The sequence below is a fragment of the Strix aluco genome, chromosome 9 (assembly GCF_031877795.1).
Source record: "Strix aluco isolate bStrAlu1 chromosome 9, bStrAlu1.hap1, whole genome shotgun sequence".
In the NCBI taxonomy this organism is placed as follows: domain Eukaryota; kingdom Metazoa; phylum Chordata; class Aves; order Strigiformes; family Strigidae; genus Strix; species Strix aluco.
This window is the reverse complement of record NC_133939.1, coordinates 31,406,306-31,434,269: the sequence shown is the minus strand read 5'-3', so window position 1 is coordinate 31,434,269 and position 27,964 is coordinate 31,406,306. Positions and strand designations below refer to the sequence as shown.

The 27,964-nt window shown below is 49.5% G+C and overlaps 2 protein-coding genes across 3 annotated transcripts; both read right to left on the bottom strand.

Moving 5' to 3' along the window:
* Positions 1 to 3,239: 3,239 nt before the first annotated feature.
* MINDY4B (MINDY family member 4B) lies at positions 3,240 to 17,277 on the bottom strand. Its single transcript, XM_074833279.1, has 12 exons — positions 17,192 to 17,277; positions 16,910 to 16,937; positions 16,168 to 16,404; positions 15,365 to 15,484; positions 7,692 to 7,783; positions 6,833 to 7,022; positions 6,329 to 6,394; positions 5,719 to 5,789; positions 4,845 to 4,917; positions 4,325 to 4,490; positions 4,053 to 4,277; positions 3,240 to 3,382 (listed from the first exon to the last, which is right to left on the bottom strand). The coding sequence occupies exons 1-12, from the start codon at positions 17,275 to 17,277 to the stop codon at positions 3,240 to 3,242; spliced, it is 1,497 nt and encodes a 498-aa protein (XP_074689380.1).
* Positions 17,278 to 18,239: 962 nt separating this feature from the next.
* Positions 18,240 to 27,324, bottom strand: CLRN1 (clarin 1). Of its 2 annotated transcripts, none has more exons than XM_074834622.1 (3): positions 27,043 to 27,324; positions 21,024 to 21,207; positions 18,240 to 20,075 (listed from the first exon to the last, which is right to left on the bottom strand). In XM_074834622.1, exons 1-3 carry the CDS (start codon positions 27,293 to 27,295, stop codon positions 19,775 to 19,777), a joined length of 738 nt encoding a protein of 245 aa, XP_074690723.1. In that variant the 5' UTR covers positions 27,296 to 27,324; the 3' UTR covers positions 18,240 to 19,774. The 2 variants fall into 2 exon arrangements, with proteins under 2 accessions (XP_074690723.1, XP_074690724.1); XM_074834623.1 differs by having other exon boundaries at positions 18,240 to 20,040; positions 21,028 to 21,141.
* Between the last annotated feature and the right edge of the window lie 640 nt (positions 27,325 to 27,964).

Here is a 27,964-nt window from a genome sequence, read left to right as displayed (position 1 = left end):
TGGGTTGTAAAAGCTGCTGAGAAACTTTGCGATAGGTGTATGAGTGTGTCTTCTGAGACTGGAGAATCAGAGTTAATAGGCTCCGAGGTTCTAGTCTCCATCTTGGAGTGCTGAGTCCGTTTCTCCCCTGATCCCACAGCCTGGTGTGAAAACAAGGCCAGAATAGTCCTGTGGTCTTGGAGGAGACCTCTTGGTTTGTGGTTTATTAGATATTCTGTGGTATAGGGAAGAGGAAAAATAAGAGCCTTTTCACAAATAGACTGGAACGGTGTGGATGTTTATACAAATAAAATGTGTTTTTTCTGTGCTTTCAATAATACAGGGTAATTTAAAAATATGTTATTTAAGCTATATATATATATATATTTATTTTTTTTCTAAATGTCAGAATGTGGCTATCCCAGTTTTTTTTTGGCACCCCCAAAGCGTTCTTTTAAATAAATAATGGACAAAATAGTTTTTAGAAGGTTGGTGTCTGGTTTAAAGATAGTCTGAGCAGAGTCCATTTCTTCTGCTTGGGACGAATGGGAAAGCACCAGTCAGGGTCTGAGCGGGTCGAGAGAGTGCCAGGAAGGGGTGAGGCTGCCGCTGCCTCCCCCAGCTGTCAGCCCTCCGCTGGCAAAGGCACTGCTCTGAGATAGCCGTAGCCTGGCTGCCTGCCATGCCGCGGGTCACTGTCTCTGCGCCATGGCAATAATTGTTTGCAGTGAAGAGATGATTTGGAAACTGGTGCTCAACAGAGAAATGAGCTCTGCTTGTCTCCTCTGCAGCTGCAGAGCCCATCGCCCGTTGGCAACCACACATGGCCTCAAAAGCCTTTTCATGCAGCTGATCCCATTTTCTTCCTTCTTGGTAAAAACCTGCAGCTCATCTGCGAGCTGCCAGAGGCCCCAGTAACACTTGTTTCCTCCCCGAGATCGCCTCTTGCAAGGTGCCAAAACGTGGCAGGAGTTTCACTGGTGCATATTGGGATTTGTTGCTCGTGTTCCTTGCTGAGTAGCCCCTGATCCCTGTAAATATTCCTCTGTTTCAGGGCATGACAGTACCCCTGAGTATCTGTGGGATGGCGGGGGGCAGGGGGGGGGGTTGCAAGGTGTATTTCTACAAAGGCGTTTCCAGACTACAAGTGAAAATCTGTAGCACTTGTCCCTGTCGTGAGGACAGAGCTTTCTGAGGTGCTGGGACTGTGAGGGTTTTTCAGACAAGTTTGAGCCAGATTGTGTCGTTACTGCTTCTTATTTTTAAAGCACCCATAACTGATGTTACCTCGCAGAAATGAGCAAGGGCTTAGTTCTCATTGAAGGAAATCAGCAGCTTAAATTTAGCCCTGCACTGCGAGAAGGTTATAAAAAGACACGAAGATGTGGGGGCAGGAGGATGAAAGCCCGAGAGCGCGTGTTCCTGCAGTCCTGGCTTCTCCCTCCTCCAGTCCTTAGCAATCGGGGCGTTGCTCACCCCGTTTTGTGCGTGGGATGAGGAGCTGCGGGGCGTGTGTCAGCAGGGGCTGGGGTGGCAGATGGGGGGTCTGGGGACGATTCCACAGCCGAAGGGATGGGGGACCCTGCTCCCAACACCGCGCCCATGGCCAGAGTCGCCGGTGCGCTCCTGGCCGGGTGACAGCCAGCACAGGCCCCGCAGCCCGGGGCCCCTCTCTGTGGCGCCGAAGGTGGCCACGGCTTGTTGGGAGCAGGAGGAAGGGCCAAACAGCTCGGGGAGGCCGGGCCTTGCACCCTTGTACCGCCGTAGTAACCCATTTAGCAGTTACACGGCACACATAGCCTTGCACGATACCGCGTCGTGCTGGGCGACCAAGCTCCGTTAGTGTGTACCGCGCAGCTTCACTCATTCATTATTAGTTCATTATTTGCATAAGTGCACGCTGGCATTCCCCAGTTAAAATGACCCCGCTGTCTCGCAGCACCTCGTTGCTTTTGCGTGGGCTCTTCTCCACGCTCATGTCCCCCACTGAACCCTCGGCCTCTGGCTTGAGCTGGCAGCTCCGCGACTGGCACTGGGGGCTGCCGTCTCGCCAGTGCCCCCCCGGTTTTGGGGGCTCCCAGCCCTGCCTCAGGCCCTTCTGCGCGGAGGCTCCCCTGTCATGGTGTCACTGGGGCTGCAGGCGCCCGGGGACGGCAGCGCTTGGGCTGACCTGCAGCCCTGCAGTGGGGCCACCACGCGCTCGGGGAGGTCTGAACTGAGCAGAAATTGAAGGAGGGGGGCGATGACAAGTGCAGAGCCCGTGTTAGCTCCTTACCCAGCGGGCTCCTCACCACGCTGGGCTGTCTTTGAGAATTTTTGAGAACGGTCAGTGTGAGGTTAATGGTTGGACTAGATGATCTTCAAGGTCTTTTCCAACCGAGGTGATTCTGTGAATCTCAGGCTGGTTGTGACCACTTCTTTTTTTTTTCTTCTTTAAATTCAAATAATTTAAACCAAACTTCTGGATCACTTGCAGAAAGGTTTATTGTTCTCAGTATAGTTGTCATTAGCAACACACATTTTGGTATGACTAACACGTCTTTTTTGGGTGATGTCTATAAAAAAGGAAGTGGGAAGTGGTTAACGTGAGCAAGGAGCCATGCGCCCTGCCTGCGTGCACCGAACTGCTGCAGGGTGCCAGGGCTTGGCCACGCTCCGAGTCAGTGAAATCGCTGAATTCACAGCAGGGAGCAGCCCGTGAGAGCTCCTTTTGCCCCAGTCCCCGTGTGCGAGCTGTGCTTCCCTGCGGGTGTGTGGGATGCGGGTACCTCTGTGAGGCAGCATGGCCGGGGTCATGCTCGAGGTGTGGCTGAGGGGAGGGAGACCCAGCTGCATGAGTCCCAGTGGCAGAGAGCTGGGAGGAAACCTTACTGCAAACAGCTAAATTAGTGGCACACACTGATTAAATAAGTTGGATGCACACAGTATTGTCAACGCTCAGTATTGATTTCACTTCCACTGCACTCTGAAGAGACACCTTGGTTTCTTAATCTCTGCCTGGCGTGGGAGGGAAGCAAACTGCCGCCCTCTTTCCTTTTTGTGCCGGGAAGGGAAGGAACCTGCATCCCACCACCTGGGATCTGCACGCTCAGGCAGCAGCACTACTGCCTGCTCCCCACCGGCACGGGCTTCCCCAGTGGGGGCAACGCCTCTGCAAACAGCATCTGCTCGAGGCCCCTGGGGCTGTTTTATTGGTGAAAGTGTTTTTTCTCCTCCAGACGGCGGTTTGGTGGAGTCGGCAGCAAGCGGGAGGCCCCGTTTCAGAAGAAGGGCTCTGTTCCGTTCCAGCTGACGCTCGCACCTGCCCACTTGCTCCTGATTGCCGTCTCCACGGGCAGGCGCCTCTTCCCAGAGCTGCTTGGGCCCTCGCCGGGGTCCTCTTCCCAGGGACGCGAATGAGTGTCTGAAAATGAAACACAGTTTAAAAAAAAACCCTCTGAAAAAACCCAACCCTCCCACAAAAAAGTTTTAGAAAAGGTTAAAAGCAGAACTGGCTGGTTGCCGCAGGTGTGCTGCCCGCCATGCCCCAGGAGGGAGCTTGGGGCAGCCCTGACTCGGCCTCCCCGGGAAGGTGGGGGCTGCCCCCCGCGCCATGCGGGCCCCTCCTTGGGAAATTTGGGTGCTATAGATCTCGACTCCCTGCAGGGCACGTTTGCATATTGTTTTTCTGAACAGACGCACACGTCCTTGTCCGTGGCCACGCTGTCTGTCATCACCCTGAGTCTTGATTCACCTCCTTTCCTGCAGATTTACCCTTTAGTGTGGTGTTTGCAAGTTTCTTACTTTAAACGCCGTGGAGAAAGGAGAGGGAGGAAATTACAGGACTCATTACAGTCATGGTCCTTTCAAAGCGAGGTTGATATTCGTGTTGTTTTACGGTGTTGTTTGGAGTAGGCTCCTCACATTCTGTGAAAGGTTGATCTCATAAACAGCCTGTGTGTGTGTGTATTAAATCCAGAACATCGAACGATCCACCTCAGCAGAGCCACCAGGCTGTGCACAGGCACAGGTCACACGAGGCCCGTACGGGACATCCATCCCTCCTCTCATCCCCGCCGAGCTCGGGTGCCTACCTATCGTTAGGTGGGCTGCTCTTGCCTGCCCGTTGTAGAAGTGCAGGTGGAAGACTCGCTCCCTTTTCCAGTCGGAGAGGAGCTGGCTGTCAGTGCCGAAGAGGACGCCGTGCCTCCCGGCGAGGCCGCACAGCCAGACGGGCAGCCGGGGCGTCCTCAGCCCGGGGCTCGCCTGGGGAGAGGGGTGAAGCCTTGCGGTGACAGCAGCTGTGCCCCGGCGCCTCGCTGCCAGGCACGGGGACAGCCGGTGTGGGGATAGCTGGCACGGAGACAGCCAGTGCTCACCTGCCACCCCACTGGCCCTCCGCCGCAGCGCAGGTAGCCCACCGGGCCCCGCTGCCTCCAGGCATCGCCAGCCTCACCGCTGGAACCCGGCTCCTGGCTGCCGTCGAGATCGTGTGGGCCTGCTCGGCCCGTGAGGAGGAGGCTGAGCACGGCCTGCGGGGAAACGGCCCACGGTCACACCACGGGGCACCAGCAAAGCCCTTGGCAAGATGGCGACTGGGGGCCTGCTCCCAGCTCGGTCGGGCCAGTCATGAGTGGAGGAATGCCATGTGGCTTTATTATTATTATTATTATTACGACTACTATTATTATTATTGTCGTCATCATCATCATCATCATTATCATTATAATCCATTTTTAAAATAGACAGTCATGATTCAAATTTACAAAATATTTTTCTATGGCCTTATGCTTCTTTTTTCATTGGATTAACAAGTGAGAATTTTTTCCTAAATCAAATGTGGGAGCGATAAAAAAATAAAACTTGAGGAACGAGGCTAATCTTACCTGTGTACAGGTGATGTTTCCAAAACTGAATTCTAACAGAGGGGTTGCTGTGCAGTCTAAATCTTCTTGGACCCTGCCCGAGCAAGCACAGTGTTAGGGGAGCAGTGCCCAGGTGGTCGCTGTCCGTCCCTGCCTGGTTAGCAGGAAACGGGAGGAAATCCCGGTCGCTAATTTGTCTGTGCTGTTGGCACAGCAGTGCTCGTCTGACACAGCAGTTTGATGCTCGGCTGGAGCTCTTGCATTTCAGATCTGTTCCTATTGAAATTCATACTTAGGGTCAGATTCAAACCCCCTGCGGATGGAGCCGGGGTTTCCCTGAAAGGCCTCAGTGACTCCCTGGCACAGCCTGAACACGACTATTTGAAGTAGTGGTGCAATTTTTTGCTAAATAGCTATCGCAGCATCACATTAGTATGAATCATGTTTTATATTGGTATAAATATGCCTCTGGACCTTCCTAAAGCATCTTTACCCAAATCTAATTTCATCGGGTTTAGAAAGGCGGGATCGGTCACCTCTGCCAGCATAGTCACACTGGCAGAATTCTGTGTTTAAATAAACTTCTTGTGATTTTCCTGCTTAAGTTTAATTGACTGTGACAGGGAGTATTGCTGTCAGTGGGGTAACTCCTGGTTTTACACCCTCCTGTGTATGCAAAGGGTTTCCCTCCTCTCTGCAGCCCCTCTGCCCGCTTCTGGATGCGCTCGGGGTGTGCAGGACCCGCACCCATAACGCACAGCCCCGGGGTCTGCCTCTGCCTCTTGGACAGTTGCCTCTCCCACAGTGACTAAGAATGGACATTTAAGTAAAACAAAGAAAAGACCATTTCAGATGTAACTAAGCCAGAGGAAAACGTTTAAAAAATGAAATATACCTTTCAAGTGTCCTAGAGAAAAGTAAACTGTATAAAAACAGGATCACTCCATGACTTCCTTCACCTTTGAACTGGAAAAAGAAATTGGTAATCACAGGGGAGGAATTATGGCAGGTATATGATGTTTAATTAAAACAATTCCTCTGCTTTAATACAACCTTAGGTGAGTGTGTTGAGCCAAATGAGTAAGTTGTTATTCCAGGAAGATTTTGCAACTAATCTTGCTGAATAGGATCAGGTAAAAAAAAGAAAGAAGAAACGTCCGGATATTGGCTAAACTGGTTTTGTACACTTTTTTCCCCAGATTTTTGCTAAAGTTGCAAGGAACCGTATTTTGTGTTTGGTTAATGCACAAAATGCTGTCCCTGTTTACCCGGCGTTTGTGGACTGAGAGTGCTGACGTCGGTGGATGAAGTCCCAGGGATTTTAGTGGGAGCAGGGACATTCCTGTGGGAAAGGCTAGAAAAGACCCATGAGCTGACTACGTTAACGCTCTGGACGTCCTGCTGAAGGCGACGCTAGCGATCTCCATAGGGGCCGCTTTTGAAAGGGAGATAGATGTCAGCAAGCAACAAAATAACTCAGAATAAAGCAAATATCCTGTACTTACACAGTTTATATGGTCAAAGATGAACTCCTGAGCTGCTGCTTTCTCAGAGAACTCGAACAGCTGGATCTGTCAGGCACAAGTGTAGGGGAAGGTGTTGTAAAGGAGGCAATAATTGTATCAAAAAGCTGAGCTTTTTAATCCAGTGTTTCCTTTAGACAAATGAAAGAATAATGCAAGAGTCTATATGCCCCTTCCTAAACCGAGGAGTTGAGCTCTATACAAAGAGGTAGAGGCACAGCTTTACGTTAACTGGTTAATTCTTTTTGCAGGAGAAGCAAGATCAGCCTTCAGTGAAAGGGAATAGCAGCCTCTGGACTCCCCTAAAGCCTCTACGAGGAGGTGGGAGCGTCTTACAGGGACGTGGGTCTAACGTGCTCCCAATTTGTGGTGCACCGTAAGTTAGGGAACAGGTTTATGAGATTTTATATGTCTTGTCTTTAAAAATTTCAGGCCAAATGTGTCTTTAAAGAAAATCCTGTTTGCAGCAGGCGTACTCATACTCACTCTTTCTGTGAAGCTGTCAGCTTCGTAGTCTCCACGGGGCACAACGTGGGCGGCTGCGGCGAGGAGGCAGACCACTGCTCTCCTTCCTCCTCCTCCTCCTCCTCTTCCTCCTGCAGCTGCTGCCCACAGGGTGTCTGCCAGGGCAGCTGCCAGTGCCTCGCCTTGCTCCTGCCTGCTCACCCTGCGCAGCCTGGGGATGCCGGGGCTGCGTCGGGGTCCGGCCTGGGGACGCTGAGAACCCCCCGCCCTGAGGCTGACCCTGAGTGTGAGCAGGGCCCTTCCCCACGGGGGCTGGATGGGACCCCGAGGTCCCGACCCGCCCCGGTTATCGGTTGCAGCCACAACAAGTGGGAACACAAAGACCCGAGGGGATCTGCGGAGCAGGCAGCTGCACGTTGAGCTGTGGCCATCGTCCTTGAGATTCTGACTTTTTGCTTGGCGCCATCACTGCTGCCAGCACAGACGAGCTTCCCGGGCACTGGGAGTGACGTGGGTGCTGGGGGGGCTTTTGCCCCAGCCGGGGCTGCCGCGGGGGGGTCCCCGGCACCGAGAGCCGAGTTTTGCTTTCCCCTCCCTGGCGTTGGCTGGTGGCCTGGTGAGCTGCCATGCAGCGCCAGTGCTGCCCACGGGCCGTGACCACAGCACCAGGGAACAGGACGAGGGAGCGAAAACAGTTTTGGTGGGGAAGATCCTCGCCTGGGAGTCAGACAAGGCTTTTCCCTGGGTGCAAATCCCCGCCTGTAGCTGCAAACCTGAACTCGAGTCTAGTTTGGTTAAGCCTAGAGGCGGGCGTTTGTCTTACCCAGATAATGCAAAGGAACAGTTTCCCCGTGTCCCATGGGAAGGCTCAGCCTCTTACCTTTCCAGGTGAGTGTGTCTGGTGTTTCTCACGAAGAGCAGGTATGCGATGACGTGCGCCTGTACCGCCATCAGAATGGCTCTTGTTCCCCCCTAGAAGCAGAAAGACAACACCCCCAGTGCTGCGGAGCCTGAGCTAGCACGTGCCATGTCGACCTCCTGGAACTCACAGCAATCCCCAGCCAGCGTGAGCCGTCCTGCTGGCAGGGTCGGCAGGGTCATTGTGCATTTCTCCATGGGAGTTCAGAGGTGCTGCTGACAACTCCTGAGATAAATAGGAAAGTAAATTGGAAAAGATCTTATGTGCCTAAAACCAAGAAGCCTTTACGCAAGAGAAGACTCCAGGTGGCCCTGGCTGCGTGCTTGTGAGGAGGGGAGGTCGTGGGCGGGCATCCCTCCCTTTCAGCGCTGCAGCCACAGGGAAGGGCTCTGACCTCCCAGTACTGTGTACACCTGGAAGCACCACAGCTTATTTTTCCTCTCCTCCAGCCTCGCAGCAAAGGGACTGGGGTCTCAAGGCAGAGTGGGGCTGACGTGGGGCCGTGCCCGAGGGTGGCCGTGCCTGCACGTGTCAGGGCTGGCGTCACAGTGCCTCTGAACCCAGAGAGTCTCACCTGCATTTGTAACAAGTGTTTTAGCCTCCTGGTGGGTTATGGCTGTTTGTGATTTTAAGTGTGTTTCTTGGTCTTATGCTTTTTTTGGGGGTGGTATCATGATGGTAAATAAGGAAGAAGAAAAACTCCCTCATTCAGTAAATTCATCTATTTGATTTCCAGGTGGGGCAGTAAGAAGTAGGTAACTAATTCCCCAAAAAACCCAGCAAATACCACTTATTTGTGCCTGCCTACAACCACCTGCTGCTTTTCTCTGGAGCCTTTACCTTGGAAGCACTTACTGCCGCGGAGTTTAACGTGTGTGCCTGCAGCGTGCTGCTGGATCAGGACAGCTCATCCCACTGCAGACGCGTCCCAGCGTCTCCGCTGCGAGGGCCCAGGGCCGCAGTGGAGTGCGGCTGCGGCGGGGACCGCCCCACAACCTGCCCCCCCGGAGAAAACCCAGCCGGGCAGGGCTGCGGAGCGTGGGGAGCAAGTGTGGGGGGCAGGCGTGGGGGGCAGGTGTGCAGAGTGCAGAGATGTGGGATAATAACAGAAGATTGGCGAGGAGGACTGTAAACACGCCCGAGTGACTTGCAGCTGGGGTGTTGAAAAACACGTATCTCACACTAATTGTTGTTTGGCCTTGTGTGCTCGACAAGTAGAACCTCTGCGTTTAGATAACACGGGCCTGTGAGAGACTCGGGGGCACCTGATGGAACATCCTTGAGATTCCTGCCCTGCTGGGGGAAAGATCAAAGCGCCGTGGAAAACTACACCCGCGGAAATCCCTGGTAGAGCGGCGAAAGCAGCGGGTTTGGGATCCTTTTCTCTCCCCTTTCTGGCCAGCAAGGACGGAGCTCTGCAGAGCCGTGTCCCCACCTGCACACTCTGCCCGGGAGCTGCTGCAGAGATCCCCGGGGCACAAGGTAATGAGAATAAATTTACTGTTTGTGTTTCATCGGTGTCTTTGCAGTTGTTCCTGCATCCTGCCTGGGCCGGCTCACACATTTGCAGTAGTCAGCAGGATCCAGGAACAGCCGTGTCAGGGATGAAAAAGATGTCGGGGACTGGGGAGGACTTGATGGCGACTCCCCTTGTTCCAGGGTGGTCCGGTGCTGAGGACTGGACCCCTGTGGCTGCTTTCCTGGCTACGCTGGCTCCTCCAGAAGCCTGGCCTGAACTAGAGAAGGGGGGGGGTGGTTACCCCCCAGGCAATTGAAACGGCTGTGCGTGGGTTGCCGTGGCAAGCGGCATCAGATTCTTCTCGCAAATTATCAGGGAGATTGGGATGGTTGTTAGTTACTGGCCTTAGAGCTCTTCACTGTGAAGTTGTTGCATTACAGGGTAGAACGAGAGAACTGGAAAAGGAAGTCGTGACTCTACAAGATGCAAAGGTGATTCCACAAGAAGTGATTACTACTCAAGCGGAGCGGTGCTCTGAGCTGCAGGGTACCACAGAGCGGCTGGTAGCACGTATTGCTAATAGACAAAGGGTCAGGCGCGGGAAAAGTAAGGCTTCGATTTCCCAAGTTCGTGCTCTCATTACAAAACCTTCCTGGGATCCTGAGAAATGGGATGGAAATATCTGGAGTGAATCCTCAGACTCTGAGATTGAGTCTAAATCGGATTTAGGAGGCAGGGAGGGGGTGGGAGCTCGACCCCCCGTACAAATGAAGGAACAAGCAGATGGGGGAGTGCAGGTCAGGCGAACTTACACCCCGAAAAAGTTAAGGGAATTTTTAGAGATCTATCAACAAAAGAGTGGGGAAGGCACACTGGCATGGATTTTGCGAGCTTGGGATAGTGGAGCTGCATCCATCCGTTTATTAATGGGCGAAAAAGCTTTATTAAGCCCTATAGCCAGAGATAATCAGATACAACGAGCATATGCTCAGCTGCAAAATATCAGAGGTCCTGATGGGCAAGATATTACTGCCCCGACGCTCTATCAGTGGTTGCGTGCAGCAGTTTTAACAGCATATGCGGAACCTGTCGAATTGGTGTTGTACCTCGGGAATTGGTGCACGATGGAGGAGGGTATTAACCTGGTGCGGCAGATGGGGATGGCTCATGCGCTGGTTCCGGGATCCAGTCCGGACAGGGCGGCAGTAACGAGAACTATCAAAATGCAGTTTTTGAGAGGAGTGCCCGCCTCACTAAAACCCTTGATCATACCAGCAGTGACAAATGCTACAGGTGATGTAGGCGCCCTAGCAGATACCTTGAGGGAAATTGGGGCTGTAATTCTGGGGCTCTCTGTTCGGGTGGTGGATAAAGGGAAGCCGGCAAAACAGAAAGGAGCTACAGCATGGGTGATGAGGAAACAAATGGGGAGTGATCTTGTACAAGCTGGTGTCCCACAGTCAGAAATAAATGGGATCACAACATCAGAAATGTTTCTCCAATGGCAAAAGTTAGCACCTACACAAAAAAGCCGATTGGTCCTGGCCCCACCGCCCGCTCTACGCCCACCCTCCACCCCATCTGCGGCCTCAGGGCCAGGCACTGCCTGGAAAATGCCAAAACAGCAGAAATGAAGGTTTGGCAGGTCCCCCAAAATTGCTGCTACTGCAGCCTCTTACTGTGAGGGGGACTGATGCCCCAGTGTTCCTTTAACTATAGAGTGCTGGTGGGGGCGTTTTACACGTGTTAGTTCGGATGGATACTGGAGCTGAAATTACTGTGTCGCATCGTGATATTAATAATGAAGAAGCCACATCACTGGTCTGTGGATTAGGGGGAAATCCAACCCCTGCCCTCTGAGCTAAGGTTACCTTAACAATAGGAGATGCCACTCCATTTACCACAGCGGTGTTAATTGACACAATTAAAGAATATATTCTGGGTATTGATGTGTTGGCAGGATGAACAGCTGAAACTTTAAATGGTCGCTTCTGCTTCAGGACTTCACAAGTGGGATTCACTACTCGATCTGTAACCGTCTTGCTGGATTCCCGAAGGGGGATCCTGTTGTGCTGCCCGTGCCTGCCAAGGTGGTAACTGTAAAACAGGATCATCTTGGGGGGGGGGGGGGGGGGGGACACACAAAATTGCTCAAACCATGCAGGCACTTCAGCAAGTGTTAAGGAAAGCGTGACTGCTTTTAATGATCCTGTTTGGCCTGTTCAAACACCAGACAGCACTTGGAGAATTACTGCAGATTAGAGAGGGCTGAACAAAGTCACCCCCCCACACACTTGCAGTTACGGTACCAGACATCATTACTCTTACAGAAAAAATTAGCAAAAATTTACAGCCCTGGAAGGCCGTGATAGATCTTGCTAATGCTTTCTTTTCGATAGCCATTGCTTCAGAAAGCCAGAACCAGTTTGCCTTTACCTGGCAACAAAAGCAATATACTGTCCCAGCATTGCCTTGGGGATCCAGACAGCCAGGCGATGGCAGCTGATGTGGCACCATGGCTGTACTGCGGCTGTCTGCCCTTATATTGATGATCTGTTGGTGACAGCAGAGGCACAGCAAGAAATTGAAGCAGCTGCCGAATTGCTTAAAGAGCATTTACAGGTCTGTGGCTGAGCAATTAACCCAAAGAAAATACAGGGCCCTAGTACTACTATAGAATTTTTGGAAATAGTTTGGCATGGCCAGATTAGAGAAATACCAACTAAGGTCCAGCAAACAGTCCAGCGATTTCCTCTGCCAATCACAGTGAAACAGTTACAGACCTTTTGGGGACTCTTAGGGTATTGGAGAACTTTCACCCCCATCTGGCAGTATTAATTTGCCCTCTGCAGAAACGAAACGAAGAAGGTTGTTTGGCAGCGGCCCAAGCCGCAGCAGGAAGCCTCTGATGCCTGCAGGAGTGCTTTGGTTGGGCATGTGCCGTTGTACACTCTGAGGCGAGGACATCCTTTCGAATTAGAAGCAACAATTCTAGATGATACAGTCTCGTGGGGAGTGTGCCAGGTGACTGGGCCAAACAATAAGAAAGAACCTGCAGGATTTTGGTCCAAGGCATTACAAGGCTCGGCCATACATTATACCTCAACGGAAAACCAAATTTTAGCCATAGTTTGGGCACTACAAGAAACTGAAAGAATCACAGGCCAGGACGGTGTGACTGTACACACCCCCTACCTGTTCCTGCTGGGTTAGTGACGATTCTGTGACGGCCTGTGCAGGGGCAGCTCAGGCAGCCACACATTGGAAATGGAAACATTATTTACAGCAATGATTTCTACCAGGAAAACCACCTGTAACAGCTCCACAGGCTGCTCTTCTAGGAGCTGTCATTTAATCGTATGCCCACCCTAGGGGCGCCTTCCCCTGGAGATCTCCCTACATCTCCTGGGGAGGAGGCTCCCCCTTATGACGAGCTGCCAGAAGAGCACGAGGAAGGTGCCTGGTTTGCTGACGGAGCTGCCGGAGACGACAGAGAGGAGTTGCGTACGCTCCACTTCCAGGAATGATGTTATGGCAAACAGGTCTGCGGGCATCCAGTCAGTGGGCTGAGCTGGTTGCAGCATGTCTTGCCCTCCTGGAAGGGAGGGCACAGACACACTGACACTTGTGTGGTGCACAAAGGCCTCCCAAGGTGGTTACCCTCTGGGCCCAAGAGGGTTGGCGTGTACAGAAATGCCCCGTACGGGGGGTTGTTATATGGCAACATCTGGCAATACGTACAGAGGTGCCCTTCAAAAGTAAGGCATGACTCAGCTCATCTAAAAGGTGATTCACTTGAGTCACAAAATAATAGGGAAGTAGATAATACGACCTCCACCAAAGTGCATGCTGAAGCTATAAACGCACATGGGGCTTGTGGGCATCGATCAGCTCACACCACGCACACATGGGACATTGCTCACTGTCAAACCCCTTTGTCATTACGTATTTATAAAGCATGTAATTATACTACTTGTACACAGCTACATTTAAGGGCACTATATAGGCCATGGGGAAAGATAAAACATGGTCAGTGGGCCTTGAATGCCTGGCAGGTCAATTCTGTGGGCTCCCTGCTCCTGTCGAGGGGGTGGTGATACGTGTTCCCTGCTGTGGATACAGGGTCAGGATTGCTTTTTGCTAAACCCACCAAATATGCAAATCAACATAGCACAATTGAAGCATTAGAACACTTCATCATTGATACAGACCTCCTCACCAAATACAAAGGGACAAAGGAACACACTTCACTGGACATAATGTCCAAGATTGGGCTCAAAGTCTAGGGCTAGACTGGATATTCCACGTTGCTTACCATCCCCAGGCTAATGGCTTGATTGAAAGGATGGATGGGGTGTTGAAGGAGCAATTAAAAAAGCTAACCAGTACTAAAACTTTACAGCATTGGAGTTCATATCTTACTAAAGCAGGTTTTTTGTTAAACAGATGGAATATTCATAATCAAACACCCTATGTTCGTATCACAACACCTCTAGTACAAAACATGGTGAGGACTGAGATTCTTCCAGGTGGTATCTCCCCCAAAATATTAACTACAGGGGAAATGGAATTGTTCACCCTGATGGGTTGTGTGGTGGGATCACACACTTGATCTAGAGGTGAAGATTCATACAATAAGCCCTGAGAATGCCGTATGGCTCTGAACCCCAACTTCTTTGATTTTATACCCTCTGTTGATATCAGATGCTCAAGTTCTTGTATTTCAGGCATCTTTGATGAATACCTGTGCCTTATCTAGAGGAGATACATTGGAATGGTGTTATTGTTGTCACAAGCCCAAGACTGAATCAAAGTTCAACCTGAAAAATCGCAAGCCATAGCTCTCCAGTGCGTGTGGGCAATCACCCCGCAGCAGCTTCTCAAACCCGGGGTGGTATGAGCTGCAGGAGCTGGAGCAACAGCGTTCGTACTGCTGGACGGGGACGGCGCTCCTGCTTCCCCCCCTTATCACAGGTTGGCTCGTCGTGCTTTGTACGCTTGTACTACATTATGTGCCCTGGTTACGTTTCTCTGAGATCAGCATATAAATTTTTGGACCTGGTTGGCCTCTCCTGTAACTAACTCATCTGCCTTTTGTACTGAGGGAGGATTAACAGCTTCAGATCCTGACAATGTGTCTCACCGGCGTGCCAACCCCAGTAGCTGTACTACAGGATTACACTATGCTGAGTGCTTGTGATATTAATGTTCCTCACTGTTATTTTTTCTGAGTAGGTAACGGCTGTACACCAAGGAACATTACCAAATTGATTGGGGATGGACTGCCTGCTGCTTTGACACCATAAACGCTGCTCTGAGTCTGAAGGTGTGTGTTGCTTCAGCACAACTGCCAGCACAGAGGATGAGATTCGACATCCCCGGGACATAATGCATCAGATGAAACAATCTGCTGGTGGTGCCTGCCTGGCTGAGGGGTTTAACTCCCTGACGGGATGGGTGGGACACCTGATTCACAGCGTTATTGTAGGGATATGCTTTTCCTTTTTTCTATACGTGTTTATTAAGTGCCTCTGTAAGTTACCCTGCCCTACACCCTGCCAGCCCAAACGGACACCTCCAGCTTTGCCAGCCCAGCAGAAGCGAGCCCTTGAGCGAGGGGGTGGAATGGGGGAAAATATCGGAAGATTGGCGAGGAGGACTGTAAACACGCCCGAGTGACTTGCAGCTGGGGTGTCGAAAAACACGTATCTCACACTAATTGTTGTTTGGCCTTGTGTGCTCGACAAGTAGAACCTCTGCGTTTAGATAACACGGGCCTGTGAGAGACTCGGGGGCACCTGATGGAACATCCTTGAGATTCCTGCCCTGCTGGGGGAAAGATCAAAGCGCCGTGGAAAACTACACCCGCGGAAATCCCTGATGGAGAGGGGAAAGCAGGAGGTTCGGGATCTCTCTCTCTCTAGCACGGACCAAGCTCTGCAGTGCCGGTGTCTGTGCTTGCGCGCCTCTGCCCGGGCGCTGCTTTGGGGACCCCCTGGGTCATGAGGTAATGAGAATAAATTTACTGTTTGTGTTTCATTGGTGGCTTTGCGGTTGTTCCTGCGTCCTGCCTGGGCCAGCTCGCACCGGGGTTGACCCCAGCGCTGGCTGCCAGCTCCCGCGAGCAGCTGAGACCCTGAGGAGACGGTGCCCATCGCTGCACTGTAACATTTACCTTTTCTGCCTCCAAAGCATAGGCCAAGTCAGAGCACGGCTGGCGAAACCTGAAGTGCGTGTTTGCCCATTCGCAGCTGAAGCAGTGGGACACATCTCCAAACAGCAGCTTTCTCAGCCTCTGGGGAGGAGGAGAAAGAGGGGCTGGGTTCAGCTCCCTTCGCATCCCAGTGTCGTGGAGGATCTTTCATGTCAGAGGGGCCTTGGGATACGGGTTCAGCAAGTGAGCTCCCAGCCAGAGCAGCGTAAAATCGCCTACTGAGGATTGGGCCCCATAATTGCAAAGCAAAGATGATGTTTGTGGTTAATTCAGTGACTTCACTCAGCACTCAGCCACTCCTGTGAAGTACATTTGCAGTGTGTAAATAATTTTTGCATTTGGATAGGCTGCACCTTTTGGGGGAAGACCTGGGCAAAGTGCCTGCTGTCTGCTACTGCACTCCAAACCAGGATTTTGGGTGAGAGTAGAAATATCTTACTGATCTCCTGAACTTCTACCTCCTGTTCTGAGGCTGTTCACTAGCAAAGCACTGGAGAGCAGGGAAACGTTACGCTTTCTCATTTGACCTATTATCTAATGAAGATTATAGTGTATCAGTTTTAAGGTTGTGTTGCAACCATGTTCTTCAAAAGTCTCATAAATAAATCATTACGATTATACGCTTCTGCTACAGATAACAGCAGGCTGCAGCCTTCAGCCCAGCAATATGCCAAGCCTCCCACAGCACCAGGTAAGGTTCCCCAGTCTCTTTCTTTTAACGAGATTAAATTACAGCTCATGCTTAATTCAGCAGGCCTGCTCACCATTGCCATTTCCAAGGAGATGGGCCGCCCGCCCACGGCTGGAGGGACCAGGAGGGGCCTGGGGACAGCAGAGGGGGGCAGAGGTGGCTGCGGCCCCACGGGCTCTCCAGCTCCAGGTGGTCCCCGGTCGCGCTGCATGGAGAGAGAAGAACTTGGGACATCATCCCCAGCTGCTGCCTCGCCTGCACCCAAAGCTACCCCCGTCCCCAGTGTTGCCATTGGGATGGGCACAGCGACCTGCGATGGGTGGAGGCAGGACACTGCTGCCAGGGAGCATCACAGGGTTTGACTTCCAGCTTTTTTCAGTCCTTACGGATACGTCCCTACAAGCCAATGATTGGAGTATAAAATAATGTTGTGTTAGAACTACAGGGAATAAGCTTCAGTGCCTTCCAACCAAGGGACACAGCAGGTTTTCCAAATACTTATATTTAAGAGATCTTAATTTGTTATGCTTTTTTTCCTGTGTTCTAAAATTGACCATGAAAACTGTTACTTTTAGACAGAAAGGTTAATTTATGGACTACTCTGCCACTTTGATTTAGATTGGGAAGACATTCCTTTAAAATATCTGAAGAAAATGCATGTTTCTTAAAGGAGGAGCGTAAGAGATATAGCTACATAAAACTGCCTGCTGTGCTGCATATATAAATGTGTGATTTCCTCCACATGCTGACCTGGCTGGACAGTCACAAAAACCAGTAGACAAATACAAAATGTTACCTTTTAGAGAAACAGTTACCTGATGAGTTGTATTGCTGAATTCCAAACTGAAAAGGGAAAATAAAATACCAATTATAAAAAAAAAAGGCAGAGGCTTTGCTAACATATGAAGAAACAGGAGCCCAGCCAGAAAAGAACCCCAAAAGAAAGGAAGAGTAAAAGCTGTAGTACTTGCATTACTGAGTACATGAAGACCTTTTGCATGGTCACATAAGTATTGTAATAAAACAGAACTTATAAAATGATACTAAAAACCACCTGGAATTAAAAACGTGATAATGAAGCAGAACAAAAGTCTTACCCATGGAAACTAAAAATTTCTCTCCATTTGTTTAGATCTGAGATTTTGCGGGTGATCTCCTCCAGCTCAGCCTCCCGGTCGCCCATCCGCAGCCGCCCGCTCAGGGGCTGCTCGGGGAGCCCCTCTGCCAGGCACCCGCACCCCTCTGCTGGCACCCCCGGGGCTCGCTGTCAGCTCCCGCTGTCCCACCGGCATCAAACTTTCATTAGAGCTGGTCCCAGTCTGGTTTTCTGCTAGCTGTATGAGGAGTGTGAATGTTTAATGCCAGCATGGAGTGACGCAGCTCGGTGGTGTAAGGGCTGGCTTGGGGCTCGGGGCAGGAGCGGGGGGATTTGCCAGCTGCAGGGCTGCCGCTCCCCCCGCGCGGGCTGACAACAGGCGGGACCGAGTCTGGGCTGCCAGGGCTGAGTGGGAAGCGTGTAGCTCAAGGGAAAAAAAAAATACAGACTTATCAGATGTCTGTAAAGTCGAGTAATTTCACCGGGGAGATGAGCTGGAGATTCCTGCTGCAGTCGATGGGAGCGGGGGAGCCGGGCTCTTTGCGAGGTGATGCCCCGTGATCCCCAGGCCCCATGCCAGGGGCTGCTCCCCCCTGCACAGCAAAGGGACAGGACCGGGTTTATCTTCTGTGCTGGGCCAGGTCTGGGCAAGCCTGTATCTTACAGACACGGGCCAGGTCCTTCTTCAGGACTGGTGAGGGACACCCAGAGAGAAACACGCATGTGATAGTGTGTATATCCAACCCTGTACAGCCAAGCCTGTGTCTGATCTGTACATCCAACCCTCTGTGTCTGACCCTGTACAGCCCATCCTGTATATCTGACCCCGTACAGCCCACCCTGTATGTCTGACCCCGTACAGCCCACCCTGTATGTCTGACCCCGTACAGCCCACCCTATATGCTGCTGATTGCCAAAGCTGCTGCAGAGCTGCAGAGCTGAGCAGCTTCATGAAACACCAGCAACAAGAAGGATGAAACAGTGCTCCTCATCATTTGATGTAAACAATACCATGAGATGTAATACAAATTCTGTGTTAAGAAGGTACAATAACATTAAGAAGAATGCATATTAATTAAGAAGAAAATGATGAAAAAATGTTGGGTGCCGTAGCAACTCGCAGTAGCCCTTACACATTGTTAAAATCTAGGGAGAGGGTACAGCGTGGGGAGGCTGAGCTGCTTTGTGAAAGGGTTCGTGGAGTAGGGGTATAGCTGACAAACCTTTTACACCCCCCCCCCCAATGTTTTGCCATTCATAGTAAAAATATTAAAAAATGGGATAAAAGTCAGTGAGGTCATCTAGCAAGTCACTAGGGCTTGAAGCATGTAGTGTTCAGAGGTGAGTCCTGACGGGTACCGGGGCTGATTTTCCCCACAGGTGCCTCGGTGGGTTCAGGGTGAGATCACCCTCACCTGCGGCTGGGTGTGGGCAGGCAGATAAAGGGGTGGCTGGGGCAGGAGTCACTCCCTTTGTGTCTCCTCTTGGGTTTGCTCTGGCGCTGTGTCCACGTTCTGCAGGAGCCCCGCAGTTCCGACACCGACGTACTCCCCCGGAGGCAGCATTGGGTGCTGTGACGCTCTTCTGATCTGCCTGACCGCGAGTGGGCTCGCTGAGCTGGGCCTGGGGTGAGCGCTCCGGTTGCTTTAACCAATTTGCAGACGTTTAAGGGTGCAAGGGCTGATGTGTTTGTCTGTTCTGCCTTCCTGCACACCTTGAGGTAGAGAGCCTCACGTGTTTCCCCACGGGTCTCTGCTGCACTGTAAGCCTGTCTGTTGTCTTATTCCATTGCTGCCCTTTTTCAAGGGTTTTCGCTTTGTTTATTTGTGTTGTTTGATGAGAGAGAGCTTGCAGGGCTCTTCTGACTGCGAGGCTTTGGGAGGCTGCGGTGCAACGTGCCTGGTCTCGTTCCTGTCGCTTTGCTCTGGGAAGTGCCCCTCGCCCTGGGGTGTCGTGGGGGGGTGCTCAGCACCGCCAAGCCAGGCTCCTCCCTCTGGCAGGCAGGAGGGAACGTGTTGCATCTCCTCTGCACTCTGCTTTGCTGTGTGCAGTGTTTAACCAAGGTTGTGAAGGCCTTATCTACTGTGACTGCACGGGGAAATGAGGACTTTGGGGACTTCAGGGTCAAAGAATTACAGTTTGGTTTGTTAAAACTAAAAAATGTAAAAGAGAGCTTTAATGGACAACTTCATCCCTGCCTTCCTGAGGGCTAAAGGGCAAAGCTGCTGCTGGTGATAGCGTGTGCCTCTATTGCAACCCATTTATTTTGCTTTCCAGATCCAGTTCAATACTATTGATATTCCTAGTTTTCTTCATACCAGCTATTTTTGAAATGACTTACTGGGAAAAAAGACAAATGCTTTCAGAAAGTCTTACCCCAAGAAAGAGAGGGTATTTTGATCTAGACAGTACCAAATAGCATGTCTTCTTTTGTTTACCACATATGGCATATTGGTGTTTATTTGAAGCCTTCACTTTCTTTAATGTCCTTAGAACTAATCACTTACAAGTTAGTACACCTGGTGGTTGTTGAATGTAGTAGTGATGAACCTCTTTGCTTGAAATGTTCTTAAATTATGTAATTCTAATACATCAGGTCAACTGCTCCAGTGATTGTCCCGGAATCTTTTGATTTTGAAAAGGGAAATTCAAATCCAGCAAATCGTATTAACAAGGCATTCAGGAAGTGCACCAGGGAGCAGACCAGGATGATCCAGAATGAATTTGCAAACTGTTCACTGTGAGTCTTGAATGTAAAACTTCCCTCTTTGAAATTAGCAATTTTCTCTGAAAGGTGGTGGATTTTCACCTCTGAAGAGAAGAGAATCATGATGAGGCAACCACAGGAACCTGAAACAGAGGGGGAGATGCTCATCAGCTTGGCCCTCCCTGCAGCGAGGCCACAGCCAAATGCCATGTTGATGGTGTTATTGTGGCCACTGTAACTTAGTTTTAACAGGGAATATTTCTAGAACCCAAGCCAATGGCAATCGAGATTAGTCAGCTTTTTCTAATTGAATTTGGCTTAGGACCAGTAATATTTAGCATGGCTGCTTTAGTGCCCTGATCCAGCAAAGGATCTGTGCTCTTTTTTTAGCCTAAAGCTGCTCATTGTCCCATTGAACATAACTGAACTGTCTGCGTGTTTAAAGATAAATATGTACTTAGGTCCTTTATTAAATTATGACTGTAATACATAATACCTCGTAAAGCAATGGTAAATCTCCTTGTCAGCCAAGCCAGCACCACAGAGAATGGGCTTTACCCTCTTGAAGTGGCAGAGGCACAGGGATGATCCGTTATCCCTCTTGGGTGTGTTTTTTCAGAGACCAGTTTTACAGCGAGTCACTGTCAGTCTCCCCTTCTGCTCCTTGAGAACAGCTGCTACGAGTGGTGAGCTCGCTTACATGGCTGGAAGCCTCCCATCATGCTGAATGTGAGCAGTTGCATCACTGACTTTTTTTGGTTGTGTTTTTTCCCCACTCTGCCTCTGACTGCGTGCTGTGCGTCCAGCTCTGGGTGCCTGGGGCTTGTGGGCACCATCCCCGTTCTCTGCAGGTTGTGCAGAGGGGCTGGAGGTGCTGGGGCAGCCCCCCACACCTTCACCCATCCCACCACCTGCCTGCATGGAGGATTTCAGCTCTTACTTCTTAACATCAATCTGGAAAAAACATGTTTTGAAATGGAGTCACTCGCCTTTCTGCCTAGCTTTATTTTGCCAGTTTAGTAAATGCAGACACAGTCTTTAATATTCTCCTATGCCAATAAATCGGTTGTTGTGAGTAGCGGACGTGGCCGGGTGTTGGGCGGGGTGGCCGAGGGCGGGGTGGTACTTACACGCGATGAAGCTCCAGAGGTACAACCCGATGGGGCCGTGTAGAGTTTCGTAAGGGCTGCCAAAAGCATTGAACATGAAGAAACCTGCTCCCACCAGAGCAAAGATGATCAGTACTGTACAGAAGAGAATGACACTAACATGGATACTTGCAGGGATAATTTTGAGCAAATCTGGAAAAACTAAAAACAAATGAACAAAGCATTATTATACACACTAGGCAAAGCTGTCTCAGAAATCAGGCCAGAGATTTCTTGCTGGTTTGTGATAATTGTTCTAAATCATGCTCTTCCAAATGCAACCAAAGGTGAAAATGAAGTTATTAACTAGAAACAGGTTTTCATAGGTGCTTGGAAGCAGAAGCGTTTTGTGATGCTCAGAAGTGTAGACTGGCCAAGAGAGAAGGACCAGCCCCAGGGAAAGCCTCTCTTCCCCTTCCCAAGGGATGCTCCTGCTGGCTCCCTGGCCTGCGGGGGGTGTGGGCAGGGAGGAGGCTGGGCAGCCCCCCGCGGGGGTCCCTCCCCTCGTGACCACGTCTTGGGCAATGCATGATGGGCAAAGTCCTTGGGAATTTCGAAGCCCTGGCTGTATGGGTGAGCGGGGAGGTGGCCGGGTGTGTGGCGGGGGCTTGCCCAGCCTCCCCTGTGTACTGGATTATTTTGCAGCAGTACCCGCGGTTTATAGTCTGATGTGTCCCAAGTGCACAAACATTCAGGTCTGACCATTCCACCTGCCCAGAAAATCTGTCCCCGCCCAGGATGCTGATCACTGTTCTGTTCCAGAGCAGCGATTCAACCGCTTTGATTTGTACAAATTGTACAGTGCTGCTTTGTCAAGTTTATACCTGAAGAATTTTGGCTAAAAATGTAGTTTTCTTCTGAAAACCTTAAGCAATAAATGCACAAGTTAAAAGGTCCATGTTTTATTACAAAGAAGCAGGGAACCCTCAGCAAAGCTGAGGGGCTGACTTGCTGGCGGGTTCAATGTGTTGTGCTCTGTGTGTGCTGCGAGACACTCAAGGCTCCAGGAACGGGTGATACCTGGGGAAGATACCGTGTGGAGTTGTTTGTGGTGTGGGGAGTCCCTGTGAAAATCTGCCAACAGTTATTGCCAAAGAGATGTGTAAACACCTAAAAGAATTGGAGGGTTCTTGCCTCTTATTGTTTAGCACTTTTCTATTTTTAGAAAATAGAAAAAATTGGTATTTTGAAAAATCCTTAAAAATAGGAAAGGGATATATTTCTGTAGATAGATTAATCTCCTAAATTATTTTTTAAATGGAATATGATACTAAAGAGGAAGAAATTCATAAGTTGCATCAAAGAGTTACTTGGAACAAACTCTGGCTAAAATTTTGAAAGAATAAGCAAATTTTATATGATCAAAATTTTCTCCCCTGTATTTCCCCAAGTAAAACCCTTGTGGAATATTTTGTATCTGGAAGCACAAAGCCAAAAAGGGAAGATAAATCAGTGAGAGGAAATGGAGAAATCTTACGAAAAAAGTGGGTACCAAGCTAAAATAAGGCAGCACAAATAAAATGTGCGTGCTGCTACAAAGGCTGGTGCCTTTTAAATATTAAAAAAGATAAAATTTAAAAACTTTAAATATTTTTATGCAGCTTTTTAGCTACTATTTCAAACTGTGACCCTGCTTAGCTAGGGCACAAGGGGATAGTCAATCAGACTCAGTATGAGAGAATAATTTTTAATCATTCATGTTTGTTTGGCAACAACAGGTATTTTAGAAGGAATCATCAAACACACTTAACTGCTCCTGATCTGCAGGGCATGATTAAAGTGGGGGTAATAACATCTCGGTGCTGCCTTGCTGCAGCTGTAATGTGCAGAGAGTAAAAAAGCCTCACATAAATTACTCCACCTTGTAAAATGTTTACCAGCGAACAGTTCCACAGCTTGGCCACACAGTGAGCACAGAAAACAGGTACTGTGGTGTCAAGTCAATTTATCTCCCTGACTAAATGAAAGGGGAATTAACAAAGCAAATGTTTGCAAACTATTCTTGAAGCTGTGTTAAATAAATATCACCTTTTGTGTTGCGGCTGGCTGGCAGTGGAGCAGGTGCGGGCAGGCGGTGCCCCCTGGGGACCCTCACCCTGTGCCCACTGATGCGGTGCTGCGTGGGCGCTCGCACCTTCCTTGGGTAACGGAGGAGCCGGGGCCATCACTGACAGACCCTCCCATCCTGGGGGCATCCCGGCCAGCCCCCGGCCCCAGGGGCATCCCCGCCAGCCTGGCTCCTGAGCACTGGGAGCTCGTGGCTGCTGGGCCCAGGCCAGTGATGCTGCTGCTCCCTGTCCTGGCTCATGTGAGTGCCGCATGCTGCAAAGCTGCCTGTTTGCTAAACTTACCTATTTACCTAAAGGAAGAATTTGCCTGCATAAAAGGTTATGTCTGCTGATGGCTACTTATTGTCCAGTTTGGCCACTGGTGCTTAAATTCCTTATACCACCCTAGTAAAGACAAAGCATGTTTTAGAAGCTAGACCTTGTGTTTATGGACTTTATATTACTTATTTCATACATTTACAAGCATAAGAAGCAGTTGTACTGTTAGTGTGGCATAAGGTACAATTTTATTGTTGTACCATTCAGGCTATCCAATGAAAAGGCTGAAGAGCCCCAACCTGTGCAGAATTTCTACAAGGAATAGCATTAGTTCTTGCAATGCTACCTGATGTTTTGGGAGGATGTGCGAAACTGTATTTATGACAGAATTTTGTATTGTTTGTTTTAAGAAAACACACTACTGTTGTAGTGAATCTTTCCCTTGGCACCTGCATTTATAGTTGTTTGTCATTAAAATTTTATGTGACATATCAGGAAAAATTAATTCCAGCAGCTATGTTGCCTTGAAAGAAAAACATTCCTTCATTGTAATGAATGAAATAGTGTGTTAGGCATCCATGCCAGTGACCTTTAGAAAATGAACTGCTGACCCAGAAGCTGATGAGAATCAGCAAGAGCAAATGAAGCAGAAGGCTTTCCCCAGCTGCACTGGGATTGCTGGCAGAGCAAATTCGTTTCACAATTAAAAGAGCTATAGTGGTCAGAGGGGAGTGTTTAATGGGAACAAACATAGAACTAAATCATTTAGCCTATTTTCCATGCCTTTTCTCAGGCATGCTAAAGTGCACTTCAGTGCATTAAACTATGGATGTGTATGTGGTTATCCTGCTCTCCAGGATGCTCCCAGTGAGCTCTGGAGAGCACTGACTGGGATGGGTCTGCTGCTGCCCCAGAGAAGGTGAACCCGCCTCCTTCAGCAAGTGGTCTCTGAAGTGAATGCTTCTGGTAGAGGCATATTTTGCTAAGCCACCCAATCATTGTTTCTAAACACAAATCCTATTAAAGTAAACATTGTGTTTGCTTTTAATCTAAAAGATGATCTGAGAACAATCTGTGAGGAGGACAGCAATGCTTCCACCCTCTGCTGTCAGGGAAAGCTCACAGAGGCGAAGCCCTGCGGAGTGCCACGATCGGTACAACCGGGCTTGTGAAATGATTTAGGCTGTAGCTGGGCTGTGTTTCAGATATACACGGTGCCAAAGGTCACCTCGTAGCGTCACCTTTCCAGAGTGCTGTGTAAAGGATGCCAGTGCAGGCAGATAAGACTGACAGGATGGGCTTGTAATGTCAAAATATTTCACTATTAATGTGTGGCTTGTGTGGAAGGAGAATAAAAGCTAAAAGGATGCTCTGATAAGCAGGCTTGGGTTCAGTTTTAGGTGCTCAAGGCTCTTGGGCTGCATTTCTGATGCCAGTGCTTCAGCCCCGCCAGCTCTGCCGCTGCAGGCGGTGATGTGCTGGGACGGGTGCCCGATGGGCTGGGCGTGGGGATGCTGGGAGTGGGGCTGCTGCCTCCGAGGAAGGATGCGGCTCCAGCATGGGCCTGTCGGTAGCTTCGCTTCGTGCTCAGAGTCTCAGGCATAAGGTTAAACCCAGCCTTGATTTCAGATCTGGGGAACAGGCATTGAAGCACGTGCTTCAAACCTCATTTTCTCTGTCTGAAAATGAGAACAGTGATATTTACGGATGTTTGAGTGAATTACTTGTTCAATGTTTTTTTCTTTATACAATTCCTGAAAGCTTTTGAGCTCTTTCAATATGTGCATTAGGCACTCATATTAAAGAAATTAATTTTTAATATTGTCCTGTGCAGTAGGATTCTGCAGCTCTCTATGAACACTCAGGTTTTGTGGGATTTTTTTTTACCATTCCAAAAGTGGATTGCTTAGCTGTAACTAAGAACTTCACGTTATATTATTTCTGTTCTTTGGTTACATTTGTGTTTGTGCACTCTGTTGACATAACACTTTTGAATGCAAGTTTGGTAAACATTTGGATAGGAAAGCTTGGTTATGAGATTCCTGAGAGGGTGGAATGAAAGTGTATGGCCATAGTGAGAGCAAACTCGGTAACCCCAGAGTACTTCTGGTTGAAAATGCTCTGCAGTACTTGGACAGATCCAGAGCTAACCCGTGTGTAGTGTTGTGAGATACTTAAAAATACGTGATGATTGATATTATTAAATCATCACAAACAAGCTGTGCATTTGTATTCTCTCTTGTGGCTGTAATATTAATTCACACTGCCCACAAAATTATTTTGAATCTATTGCTACAATCACAGTAGCAGAATATTAAGATATTTCAGCCATAACAAGAAGAAATGTACAGATGGGAGCCTGAATGCAAGGCACATCAATAAAATGGTTTAAAAGTATCTAAATAACAAGTATGTGGAAAGAAAATGATGAGAAAGAGAAGGCAGCAGGCTCTTGACTGGTTTCTCCGGCATGAGGGCTGTCTGTCGGGGGGCTCTAGTCCTGCCCCACACCCCAAGCCGATTCGTTCGCAGTGCCTCACCGCTCTGTCGCTGGAAGGAACCCGGCGAACGGCCGTCACGGAGCTGCTGGGGGCTCACGGCTTTGCTAGCCAGGGTTCTGAACAATGTCACCTGCTCATGAGAAAACTCATTCCTCAGGATTTAGTAGACCCTTCTGAAAATTTAGCCCAGGCTATAACCAGCAGGGTGAAATATCTGCATGCTGTGATGACAAAGCAAGCAATCAGGAGGAACTTAAGCTGTATAAATAGACTAGTGATGGAATTTAGAGATGGCAAATCTCAATATTATATTAATTTGGTCTGCTACTTTGGAAAAACATGATATAGTAAACAATTTCTGGTACCTAATCTGGTAACCTTACCTTGCCTTACACAACTCACATAAGCAATTTACCAGCGCTGTGTTAGCAGAATGCTTCTGATCTGTGTGTTGTAGTAACTTCAGGCAGCATATTGTACATATAACAAATGGCTCTTTGTTATTATCTGTTAATGTGCTGCTGTATACAAACTGTGTGTTCACTTGATCGTTTTATTGATCTTCTTATCCTTGAAGATAAATAGGTTATGAATATTACATATAAAGCAAAACCATTCCTAAGAGTCTTTGATAGAATTCGTATGTCAGATACCAAGTCTGACATGCAGATCAACCGACAGAACACCAGCTACCATCAACCAGCTGTTCTTCCAACTGCTGCAGCAGACTGATAACTTTTTGGTTGCTTTGTTTCTCAACAGCAGCCAAAGGTATCTATGCCCCAGCTCTTTCATCAGATTTCTGCTAGTCTGGTTCACTTTCATGACAGTACAGAGGATGTAATATGACACACATTCACAGAGGGAGATGACAGATTAATTGAAAAACAAAAATATAATTTTCTTAAAGTAGTAGTATAAATCTTTGGAAATGTAGATATCTGTAACTGAAATAGATTGTTGAAAATGTTAGTGTGGCTTTACTAGTATCAGACAATAAGTTACTTGAACCTGAGGATCAGAACACCGTGACGGCAGTGTTTGCTTTAGAATATTTCATGCCTGTTAGGCTCTGAGGATGAGCAAGGGGACACCGGGGCAGCGCTCTCCCGGCTCCCCGGGCCGTCAGCAGTGCCGTGTTAAATAATTCAGATGCCATTGTTACTCACATGAAAACTGGAAAGGTCTCCCCCCAAGCCCGCACTGTCGCACGCGCTCGCCGTAGAAAAGCCCGTACTGGATTTCGCCAATAAACTTCTCCAGCTCGTGGCTGGTGGCGTTGACGAGCAGGGCTCCTGTCTTGCAGAGGATCGTCCCCTTCACCCACAGCTGCGTGCCGATGGCTGCCGCTGTCCCCAGCGCACAAGCGAAGCTCAGCACCCCGGCTATGCAAAAGATAATTTTCTTCTGCTGGGCTGGCATGGTGGCGTGCGAAGTCCTCCGAGGCTTTCAGCGAGGCAGCGACAAGGTCTTCATCAGCTTGGCAAGCAGCTGAGCTCCCCGGGCGCCCGGCCGGAGCACTCTCCCCACAGCCGGCCCCCGCGAGGCACACGCTTCCCCAAGGATGCTCTAAAGGTTTTTCTTCCCTGTCCCTTCTGTGTAGCTCCAGCTTCCGCACTAATGCACTTAAATAAGCTGGAAAATAGAGCCTTTTGTAGGGTGTTTCAGCGCATCCTCTGTCACTCGATAACAAGGGTTTAAGGTGACGGAAGGAGTCTCTCTGTAATTTGAGTGCTCTGCTCTTCCCAGCCCTGTCTGATTGGGTGAGTGAGGGATTTCAGAGACAGGCTTGGCTGCTGCATCTGATCATCTGCTCTCCAGAAAGGAAGTTTTCAGAGGGTTTTATTTTTCCAGGTTTTCCTCTAAAACTAGCAATGTGGAGCTGCTCTGTGGTTTGGGTTTTTTGGGGTGTTTTTTCTATTGTTCCTAATGCAATGACACAGGTAACACCACCATCCCCGCTAAGCCAGGAGGCCCCTCTGCCGTATTTAGTTGCATTTGGGCACTTGTTTTTCCCTGGCAAGGGCCGTGTGTGTGTTATATACCGGTTTGGCTGAAGTGTGTAGGATGCTCAGACAAACATTCCAGTTC